Source organism: Diuraphis noxia, unplaced genomic scaffold (genome assembly GCF_037042655.1).
Source record: "Diuraphis noxia isolate RWA-SAM2 unplaced genomic scaffold, SU_Dnox_SAM2 contig0004, whole genome shotgun sequence".
Lineage (NCBI taxonomy): Eukaryota > Metazoa > Arthropoda > Insecta > Hemiptera > Aphididae > Diuraphis > Diuraphis noxia.
Genome location: NW_028301714.1, coordinates 36,665,797 through 36,677,782, shown reverse-complemented (window position 1 = coordinate 36,677,782; position 11,986 = coordinate 36,665,797). Strand labels below are relative to the sequence as shown.

At 29.8% G+C, this 11,986-nt stretch overlaps 1 protein-coding gene across 2 annotated transcripts; it reads left to right on the top strand.

Annotated features, from left to right (window-relative positions):
* Nucleotides 1-3,816: 3,816 nt before the first annotated feature.
* LOC107170833 (LEM domain-containing inner nuclear membrane protein MAN1) lies at nt 3,817-11,129 on the top strand. Of its 2 annotated transcripts, none has more exons than XM_089226876.1 (11): nt 3,817-4,180; nt 4,337-4,581; nt 4,654-4,851; nt 6,438-6,513; nt 6,587-6,738; nt 7,889-8,272; nt 8,362-8,559; nt 8,624-8,759; nt 9,324-9,434; nt 9,527-9,708; nt 9,812-11,129. In XM_089226876.1, exons 2-11 carry the CDS (start codon nt 4,344-4,346, stop codon nt 9,928-9,930), a joined length of 1,794 nt encoding a protein of 597 aa, XP_089083002.1. In that variant the 5' UTR covers nt 3,817-4,180; nt 4,337-4,343; the 3' UTR covers nt 9,931-11,129. The 2 variants fall into 2 exon arrangements, with proteins under 2 accessions (XP_089083002.1, XP_089083001.1); XM_089226875.1 differs by having other exon boundaries at nt 4,651-4,851.
* Nucleotides 11,130-11,986: the final 857 nt, after the last annotated feature.

The following is an 11,986-nucleotide window of genomic DNA, read 5'->3' as shown; positions in this document are numbered from 1 at the left end:
ATTATAAGAAAACAATATAAGAAAAAAAAATAAAGGGCACGCGTCTTGCAATGCTTATTACGGGCCGGTAGAGTAGGGCAAGACACATAAGTAAACAGCAATATATTTCATATTAATTAAGTTTGTGAACGACACTCACATTTGAACGATCGCTATACTTAATTGATTATTATTATTAATAGTAATATGAACATTTTCAGGTGATTCTGTTTTTCGCTGTTTATTTTTACCGAAATCGGTCTGTACGATGCCAATCAAAAAAGATGCTGCATCTACAACTGTATCAATATTTGACACATCACGTGTTTCGATGTATCGACTATAATAATAGTCAATTGACATGATCAATTTCTTTACTTCACTAATTAAATCGAATAAAGTGAAATTTTGTAAATCCACTTTGAATTTTCTTTGGTTCCTTCAAAATATAAAAACTTTAAGTTAAGTTAAAACCACAAAAATATTTAACCATCACTTAACCGGCTGAATTCTAACGGTTTATTAGACACTTTACCGGATATTCCGGTGCACGCGAATTGCGTACTAAGTCTGGTAAAGAACCTATTTCACGATCCTAGTACGTTTCAGCGCGGGTGCCGAAGCCAAAACCTTTCTGCATGATGTATACATGTTTTTAACGATTCTTATCTGATTCAGCGCGAGGCTGAAATGTTCACAAGTTTTAACGTCACTATTTGAAACAACACAAGATGTATCAAACTTAAAAATTTGACTTACATCCATTTTTACTTTAATGAAGAATCTAATAATTAGACATCTACATTTAACAATATATATAAATTAAAATTACCACACTAAATAGGTATTTATGTCACATAGAACGTTGTGAACACACTAACCGATATTTACAATTTTATCTTATTTGATGAGTACATTTTACAGACGATTTCGAAAGTTACTCTGTGCACACTAATAGTTGCTATCATAATCGTTAAATCGTTATAAACTTTTAAGACAAAATACGTAACTAATAAGAAACGTACTAGGATCGGGAAATACGCCAACGGTTGTGGAGAGCTACCGTGTCAATTGTAAAAACGGCCCTTAGTCGTGTGCAAGATATAACAATCAACTGATACGGACCGTCGTTACTCGACGTATCGTGAATGAATATACGATTTGCATACAAATAATGCCTTTTATTGTATAATTTATGTATGGTGCAGTTGTATTATATACACACGGGACAAAGTACCCCAGGCCGCGCGGCTGGCTTGTGGAAGCGGGCCGCGACGGGCGGGTTCGGACCTGTAGAGGTGCGAAGTGATTACAAGTATTGGGTGTTACTGGTTTATTGTGACTAATTATATAATAATAATTGGAGAGTTAAGCTCGCTCGTGCACGGACTCAAGTAAGTCGTGCTCCGCGCGGTCCTTTCTCTCAGTGACGCCTAAGCAGGCGCACCGAGGGTGGGACGTGGTGTTGTCGGTTCTGAAAAGAACCGTTTTGTACGACCGCGCTGGAAGGTCGGCCGTTGATATGTCTTGATACCGTTGTCGATGTTGGTCGCTCGTCGATGCACGGTTGGGCTTCGTTGATATGCTCGTAGGTCCCGGCCGGTCAGTCTGGTTCGGTTACGTCGATATGCTCATCGTGGCTGCCGTCTGGTCGGTCTAGATTGCTTTGTCGATGTTCGTTGACGTCGGCAGGTCGATCCGGGTCGGCGTCGGCTACGTCCATCGGTTAGTCGTAGTCGGTTGGTTCGTTGGCTGCTGCTACGACTGGTGGTCTTCTATTCTTCCAAAGTGTTTGAGTTGTTGACTGGTAGAAGATTAATTGAAGACTGATGATGATCCTTGCTTTGCTTGGGGGGGGGGGGGGTGGCTATGCCGTTAACTATTCCAGGCTTATGCCTCTACTAGTGGGTGGAAGTTTTTTGGAAGGTTTATGTTAGTTTTATTCATTTACCCAGGTGAGTGGGTAGGGTTTGATTATGCGTTTGGTAGTTGGAGAAGTGTGAGTTATGCCTAGAAGTCGGATGTGGGAGTGATTTGAGAAAGAGTTTTTGTAGAACATTGAATTGGTTTGGGAACGAATAGAATTTTGAATAGATTTGAAATTAGTGGATTTTAGAAGGACCTATAGTTTTTAACGAAGGAAGGCAAACCCGTTATAGTGCGTATGCCGATGTTTTGGACGGATTCAATGTGGTTCCATTGTGAGGGACCTATGAAGGGAGCCCACGAAGAGCCAGCGTACGTTAGGATTGGAGCGACGTAAAGTTTAAGAATGGTTAGTTTTGTTGTCGTTAGGACGGGGCTAGTGCGGTTTAGTATGGGGTAAAGCATACCTCGGGTACGGGTGGCCTTTTTAGTAATGTTAAGGATGTGTTTGCCGAAGGTGAGTCTGCGCCCTATGGTAACGCCGAGGTATTTCGCTTGGTTGGAAAAGCTAATGGGGTGGTTGTCGAGTAGTAATGGTGGTACATGTGTGGTATTTGAACGTCCGAAAATTATACCTACAGTTTTGGTCGCGTTTATTTTATTTCGCTATCTGTGAAACCAAGTGGTCACTACGTTAAGTTGTTGTTGTAATTGAATTGCTGGACCTTGTTTTCAAATTTTTTTTTTTGCTTCTCGAAATGCTTTTGCCTGGGGACGCCAATACCCTCATTCTCTATTTTTTTTTCATTTTTAAAACTTTTTCTTTATTGTATACACAAAAATATGTAAAATAAAAATAGTATTATTTGATTCAGTAAAATATGAATTAAATTTGTACCTAGGTTAGCATTAAAATGAATAAATAGAAAATAATATGCATTTCATAAACATCCGAGCCCTAGTGATAACTTTGCCTAAAAAAGTATTGAAATTATGACAATTCCTAGGCGATGATATCATTTCCTTCCGCTATTAGGAATTGTCATCATTTCCTAAATTGTCAATATTTCCGGTAACATAAATACCTAATAAATGAACTAGACTTTTGTTCGTGGGACTTCTTTTATATGACTTATAAGTTAAATCCCCTATCTCCAGGGGCGTCATTTCAGTTTTTCTTAGGGTGAGGCAAAATTTTTACCGGCCCTTTGATTATTTAGTTAAAATAATATGTGTATTGCAAAGCTCGAAAAAAAATAACAAAACAAATATTTTTTTTAACTAATGCTATATCTATTAAGCAAGGAGAAAAATAAATAATACGGCTAAAAATAATATACTAGTTCATAATAATATGATATAATAATTAAATTTAAATAAAATAATATGAACAGTGAACACCAAAACAATTTTTGTTATAATACAGTGAAACCTCTGAATAGCGGACACTCGCGGTCGCCGAAATTTTGTCCGCTATTTAGAGGAAAACATTTTTTTTAACAAATAAATAAATTCAATAATTTTATTTTATATTATTTTAACATTAATTGAATACACGATAAAACTAACATTTGTGAAAAAAAAAACAGGTACATTTTTCCAGTCCCCCCAATTTCGAGTTTCGAATTTTTTTTTGCACCATACGTTTACTTTGTATCCAAGACCGTGGCCGTGATACTGTAATACTGATAAGATACGCTGTCTCATTGTCGGTTAGGGATGTAGTGCATAATATGGCTACACTGGCTACTCTGCGACACAGGTTCTACGGTACGGTAACACTGTGGAAGTGTGCGCCTTTGAAGTTTTTACGTGTGTACACAATGTACAATATACACACTACCATACGACTATTATAGCACACATAAAACTTATTGTACTATTGTATTGTGTATAAAATATTATATATATATATAATATATAGGTGTCCACTATTACTACTGTAGTTATGATGTTGTGTATCCACTGTATCCGGATTCCGGTATCGGCGGCGTGAGCACCAAGGTTACGCTCACGGCAAGCTGATTAAAATAACGGCATTTTCGTGTCCAATAAAACATAAAATACGCTATTATCATTTATCTCATTGTAGGTTAAAAAATAAAAACGGCCAAATTACTTACTGATTGTCGCGCTACGTCCTGCCGATTTCGATCGAACGACAGGGATCTAACGCCCGTGTCTATTGGCTGTTATGGTCACCTTAATAACGTTGAAGATTTTGAACCACCTCCTTTGACTGAACAAACGACGTCGGTACCGCCGCTGCCGTCGACTATAGAACAATTATTGTTGTTGTTGTGGTTCACTTTCTTCGGTAAACGCATCCCAGACAGTGAGTACGATAATTGAACAGAAAATCTAATAACATCATCCTCCACTATGTCCAACTTTTACCGCTTCAAAATTATAACAAAATATTACTGAACGATTCTTTCAATGTCTGATATAAATGTCCATTTACCTACAATCATTGGCTTTTGATTTACAGTCATACTATGGGCGAGAGTATCACTGATCAAGAATTACGGCGACGTCTGTTGACATTCAACACTGTCGTCCCTCCGGTTACGAATTCGACCAGAAGATTATTGGTGAAAAAACTTGCAGATCTTGAAAGCCGCCATTCAAGCCAAATTGATTCACCTAAATCAAACGATATTTCATTGATAAATGTATCAAATTGGAATCACTCTGCTAGCGAAGACGAAGATAAAAACTCATATTTGTATACAGGTTTGTTGCTATGTGGCTATGTTAACTTAATTTAAAACAGTTTTTTTAAATTTTTTCATACTTACCTAGCAGAAACTAAAAAAATTTCCAACAAACTACCTGAAGTACAGACTGAAAAGAAAAAACCAAGACTTTATGACTCTAGTGTTAATAATATATCCTCAAGAGATCCTATTATTCGAAGACCACGTTCGAATCCTGTTACTGAAACACCTTATGCTGATCAAGCAATTCAAAGGTGGAAAGAAAAAATGATGAATCAATCCCAAAGTAAGTAAATCGGTTTATAATCATAAAATTATATTATATTAAGTCAAATCAATTTCTATGTGTTTCTCTTAAATATATTAAATTTTTCAATATGCACGTCATATATATTTTTAATGTTGAGGTTGACCCATGCACTTAATCATTAACTCTATAGTTATTAAACTGTCAGCCGGTTTAAGTATAAGTTTAACTATTTTTATTATGGTTTAGAACTTGATGTATTACAAACAAGTCTGGAAACCTCAGTATTTTTTATTTTTCTACGTTAAAGCCTTAGGATTGCATATTACTTTTACAAAACTGAAACTATTTTAAAAAATATTGAAAAATATTTCATATTTTTGTTTGGATTTATTAATAACAATCTTTCAATTTTAATAGAATTTATAATTTATAACTATTTAATAATTTAAAAAAAAAATACCTACCTAAAATTATACAAGTTTGACACTAATAAGACCAGTTGCAAGTGAAAATTATAATTATAATTATTAGTTTTAGATTTATACATGTATTAAACAGAAGCAACAATTTCTAAAAAAAATATTTTAGGTTTTTTACCAAGGGATTACTCCATAAGCTATCTACCATGAAATTTTTGCTGACCACTTTTCTAGACATATCTTAAATTACTAACAGCTTTTTCCTCATAATTTCTATAATAGTTCGAACAGGTCTATCGTAAATAATTTGAATATTTGAACATTTGAATATCAGTATTCGATGCTACAATACAATACGTAACGAAAATTATTCGTTTAAGTTTTTGCGCAACACAAAACGTTTGGTAATAATATTATATGGCGCATAAAGGCCTGCGAGAAGTGGATTCAAAGCCAACAATATTTACCATTTGAAAGGGCAATTTATTAAAAAACAAAAATAAAAATTATGCAAAATACTGGAATATCATAATTAAATTATTATTAATAATAATGTATTAGTTACAACAAGGTTATTACGAGTTATCGGCTATAACGAGCAAAATAAAACTAACTACGAACAGGTACCTGCAAGATAAGAACTATTTTCGTATTTAGGTTGATTAATCATTGACATACATTATCTTTAGTTGTGTAGATATGAATTAGTTATTAATAATAAATAATATAAAAAGCTTGCCATGGAAAAACGGAAAAAACAAAATAGGTATTGTAGCATCGAATATACATTACATTACTATTCTATAAAACCTATGTAATTAGCTTCAAATACAAATTTAAATTGTAAATGTTATTTTAATACAAAAAATTTATAAAATTATGTGTAAATGATTTTGGTGTTTTAACATTGTAGCAACTAAAACATATTTATACACTTTCAAATGCTACTTGTATATCAATTTTTGGACCATTATATAACAAAAATGTAATTAGATCTCAAGACTGTTATAATATAAAATTAATTTAGGTATTGACCAGTTATACCAATTTTTCCCTTTAAAACTGAATGCAAATTTAATATTTTGAACATTAGTAACTTGGAGACAATTATTATGAGTGTGACATTAACCAAATTAAAAACGTAATAATGGAAAAGTGAATGTACCTATTTATGGTGTTTTATTAATGATATTTAATCTACAGATAGAATTGATGTGTCAAGTACTTCGCAGTTTGATTTTCCATCTCCTGTTTCATCAATTTATTCTCAAAATTCAAGGTTTGCTAAACACTTATATAAATTATAATTATTAGTATAATAATAACAATTCTGTTATTTTTCCATAATATAGGAGATACGTTCAACCTACACAGCAAAGGCATTTAGGAAATGGATATACAAGAAATACTCAATATATAATACTACTTTTTATTGGATTTTTTGTTGTAATTTTTGGATTATATTTCACTTCAATACAATCAAGTACAGTTGTGTTACCTTCAGGTAATATTTAAAAATATTTTATTAATACAATAAAATTTTCAAGCATTAAATTAACATCATAAATTTAATTTTAATTGTTTACTATTAGGTAATTTTATTTCAAATTTAAACTTAATAAAAAATATATACAGTGTGATCACGATAAGTGGAAACACTCAATAACTATGTGCAGGCTTCATATATTTCAATTCTGCTTTTTCGGCTAACTAATAAACATTATTATACACATTTTCAAATAATTAGACTATTTTTTTGACACTTAACTTTGCGCATGCGCACAATAACTTTTTTTTTTTAAATGGCATGATCCATTTTTGACCACAAATTATTTTTTTTGGTATTTTTTTATGAATTTTAGTAGTTGAATTTCTTTTCTAAGTCAAAAAATGACCGAGTTACAGCAATTTGATTTTACGTTATTTGCACGGGTATAACAGATTATAAAATACTTAGTTAATAATAAAAAAATAAAAATAACTAATCCAATTTATGAAATACCTGTTTACCTATTGTAATAACGTAAAATCAAATTGCTGTAACTCGGTCATTTTTTGACTTAGAAAAGAAATTCAACCACTAAAATTCATAAAAAAAATACCAAAAAAAATAATTTGTGGTCAAAAATGGATCATGCCATTAAAAAAAAAAAGTTATTGTGCGCATGCCCAAAGTTAAGTGTCAAAAAAATAGTCTAATTATTGTATAATAATGTTTATTAGTTAGCCGAAAAAGCAGAATTGAAATATATGAACACACACTGTATTAAAAAGGTTATATTTCCCTTTATTAAAAAGGTAAAAAAAAAAACATTTATCATTTGGATACTATCTAAAAGTAAAGTAATTCATATTTAATAATAATAAATGTTAAATTAAGATCTATATTATGAATTTAAATACAAATCTTAAGAATCACTAATCTACTCTGTAACCAATATTATTAGTACTGAAAATATTTATATTTCTTCAATCCTGTTTTTTTTTAGCTTTTTGTAGTTTTGAAATTTTCAAAAATGAGGTATACATTTTTGGGACATTTATTTATTTTTTTACTAAATGACCCAATACTGAAACAGTAAATTTATCATACATTCATAATATCTAAATTTATTATAATTAATATTCATAACATAGTTGCTATAAAATTACAGGTATTTTGAACTCTTTATGTGCCAAAAAAAATATACAAGGATTTGACTGTGATGCAGAACAAGAAAGAGTACAAAAATTATATAGCACTTTGGTATCCCAAGTTCAAGATAAATATGTCAAGAACCAATGTGAAAAGTCAGATATACAACCGACCGTGGATGCTCAAACTATATTTGATTATATTTCAACCCATGAAAATTTACCATCCAGGGAAATCGAAGAATTAGTTGAATTATTTAAAAGCATTGCCAAAACATATTCTGATTCACCAATTGGATTTGACACTTCGTTTAATATCAATATACAGCCAAATTTACCAATCCTGTGTGCAGTTAAAAATATTTTTGCAAACATGTTCTATCTTATTTTGTGGCTAGGAATAGGTAAAATATTTTTTCTACTTCATATAAATTAGATAATCATAAACAATTAAAAACCTTAACACTTATTATAACTAATTTTATTTTTTTAGTTTCATTGTCCCTTATGAGTCTTTATTTTGGAATATGCTACATGACAACCAAAAGTGAAAAACATAAATATGAAGTTAATCGCTTAGTTGAAAGCATAATTGATTTACTGAAACAACAAGCTCAGTATCGACCCAATGAAAGTTATTTACCTATCATACATATACGTGATCAATTAATTCCACCAAATGAGAGACAAAGTATTAAAATATGTTTAACTGTAAAATAATTTACCTTTTTCTATAACATTGTTATTTATTTCAGCAAAATCTAAGATTTGGGCTGAAGTTGAACAATATTTCTCTGAATCAGAATCAAGAGTAAGATCTGAAATCCAACAAATTGATGGTGAAGACTTTCAAGTATGGAGATGGGTTCAACCTATGTCCCCTGTCACAGCGTAAGTTATATTTTTTATTAATATTTTCAAAAAATCCTAAGCAAATAAAGAAGCCTAACCTTGTAAATCACAGAACAAATCAAGCAATATAATGAAAGTCTATGTGCTCCTCGTTTAAGTTATATCCTCCCCTCCCCCCCTCTTTTCAAAAAGTAAATAAATTTATGTTAGTGATTATTGTTTGAAATAATAGTTAGCTATGATGAACAAAGAAGGTTTCTTGTGGTTTTAACCCCCGTGTTATAAAATCATTGAGTAGATCTCTGAAATATAAGTGAATAATTATTTTTATAATTTACTTTGTTATAATGACTTTAAATATTTCTTAATGCATTTGATGTTTGCTTAGTGGCTAGTACACCACACAGTTAATCATGACAATATCAATAACAATAATCCTTTATTCCCGTGAAAACCACTTTTTTTTAAAATTTCATTATTAATAGTAAAGAAAGAAATAGTAACATATTATACAAATAATACGTTATAATTTTATATTTTTACTTAAGTATCATATGTGAATGTAATTTTTAATGTATAACATTATTGTAATTATTATTTTAGAAAAAAAGTTTGGCAAGGTCAAGCATTTGAAACTAATGAAGGTAGTATGAATTCTCCTCAACCAAGTCCTACTTCTTGTTTAAAAATCCGTCATATGTTTGGACCAGATTCGTAAGTGGAATGTTTGTAAAAATAATTTTCTTTTCTATACCTAACTAATAACTTTAATATGCTATAACAATTGTTTTGTTTATTTTACACAGTATGCTAGGAGTTGATTGTGAAACACGTGTCAAAGATGCTATTCTAGAAAAATGTGAGTCTGTAGAAGTTTTACATCTTTCAGTTGATCGTAGCAGTCAAGAAGGATGTGTTTATGTTAAATGTGCCTCTCCTGCTGAAGCAGGAAAAGCTTATAGACAGTTACATGGATTTTGGTATGATGGTATGTAACATGTTATAATATAATTATTTAGTTAGACAAGTTAATTATTATAGAATCATATAATTATTTAATATTTGGACCTAATTGGTTTTAATAATTTCAGGAAAATTGGTAACTGTAAAATTTTTACGTTTGGAGCGTTACCATCAAAGATTTCCAGATGCTGTTAACACAACAATACCTCTTATGCCATCTAATAATGAAAAACGTTCGTTACAATAAATTGAATTATTATATTAAAATAATTTTGTCACTAACATTGTTGTTTAATTTTAAAAACGTCTTAACGTTTTAATAATAATTAATATAATAGGTAAATGTTTTAACATTACTGCTAGAACTTTTTTGTTGTTTTCTACTTTTATTATTTCTATAAGTAACAAACCTGTATAACTCCTTGTGAAGTAATATTTTTTTTTTTTACTATTTCTTATTTTTTATTCTTATGCTTGTGGAAGCCACCCTAAGTTATTGAATATATTTTTGTAAACTAATAGATGAATTAAACATTTTCCATGTAATATATTAATACTGCATACAAGTATGTTATATACATTTAAATATTATTCTCTGTTATATATTTTATCCCAATTTAATTGGTTAACCAAAAATGTCTAATATTTTAATTATTAAATATTTGTTTGACTGAATTACCTTTAATTTAATATAATATATTTGAATAAGTAAAATAAAAATGGGCAACATATAAATTAACTAGTTTAATTACTATTGTCACTATCGTATACCATTTAAGAGGACGCTACACCAGTATGTGTTATTTCAGTCTTACAAATATAAAACAGTAGAAATGGTTTGAGCGAGAAAGGTACATTTTTGCTCAATTATTACAGCCTAAATGGTGCCTGTAGTACAAGCTAAGCAACATAATGTTCACACTATAAAGAGGAAAACATTTATTGTGCAACAATGTTTTTATTTATTCACTATCAGAACTAAAAAAATAAAATCATTTGAAAAACTCAAAAATATTGAATTTTTTTGGTTATATTGAAAAAATAAAACAACGTCACGCTGTAAATTTTCTTCTCTTAATGGTGTGAAAGTCTAATTACTTAGTTGGTACTACAACCTGACATTCTTTACAGGCAAAACAATTTTTACTATGTTGTTTTATATTTGTTAGACAATACATGCATTCTCTTAAATGTTTTTAAAGTGTTTAAATAAATAATTGCAGTTAGTTTAATATTTGATAAATAATCTAATTTTTTTTTAATTTTAAACATATTTGCTCTAGTTTAAGTAACTAAAATCTTAGTTATCATTTATTGTAACAATTGTAGTCTTAGATTACATAGTAATTATTATACCTAAGGTTATGAGTGTGAAATATTTCACACTTGAAACTTGGTTGAAATATTTCAATACAATATTGAAAAATATATTTTTTTAATTTTATACTTTTTGATGTGTTCTTATGAAATCATCACCAGAAAATTAAACTAATTTCATATCTAATTAATGAAAATAAATAATTATTATGTAATTTATATAATGTATAATGTCAGCAATATGTCTATAACATTTAACTAAGTAGATGTATTTCCTACTATAATTTTAAATTAAAATTTTATTTTTCAAAAAATTAATTTTATTAAATTTTAGAACCCTATTTGTACCCATAAAGGCTATAATCTATAACCAAATATTTTAGTTAATTATTAGAAAGTTGTTACATGTAAGGTTGTAAAAGTTTAAAAATTTAGTGAATAATTTATTCTGAGTAATTGTTTTCTTTAAAACATTAATTAATTTCATTTTTGACAGTTTCTAATATAAGTAGAATATTTCGTTTTTGAGTGCAGCACTACATCATCACTTAATAACTACCTAGGTACCTAGATACTGATTTTCTAGTTTAGATAGATATGAAAAGCTATAAGCCATTGAGACTATTAAAAAATGGACAATTAATATTTTAATTTGGTAGTTACATGATTTTGAGTCATATTTATGATGACATAATGCAGCTAATCACAATTGCATGCAAATATTCCGAAAAATATTAAAACTATTGCTGTTAGGTATGGAGACTTATAAAATTATATTACTCTAATTACTTTTCTGAACTTAATAAATTATAGTAAGAAACTAAACGTTACATATGTTTTGGATGAGCATTAGGTCTGATCGTGTTATATTATATATATTATTGCATAGGTACTTTTATTCCAAATGATAATAACAGTTCGTCAGTCCACAACAACTAAATTCGATTGTCACCACTCATCATCACGCATTCCCACTAGGAAAGTCA

Excerpts from the sequence above, each read along its gene's own strand:
- LOC107170833 (XM_089226875.1), top strand. The coding sequence starts at position 4,344 with ATGGGCGAGAGTATCACTGATCAAGAATTACGGCGACGTCTGTTGACA. Across the intron at positions 4,582-4,650 it reads AAACTCATATTTGTATACAG|CAGAAACTAAAAAAATTTCC; the intron begins GTTTGTTGCTAT and ends ATACTTACCTAG. Across the intron at positions 8,560-8,623 it reads TCCACCAAATGAGAGACAAA|CAAAATCTAAGATTTGGGCT; the intron begins GTATTAAAATAT and ends TATTTATTTCAG.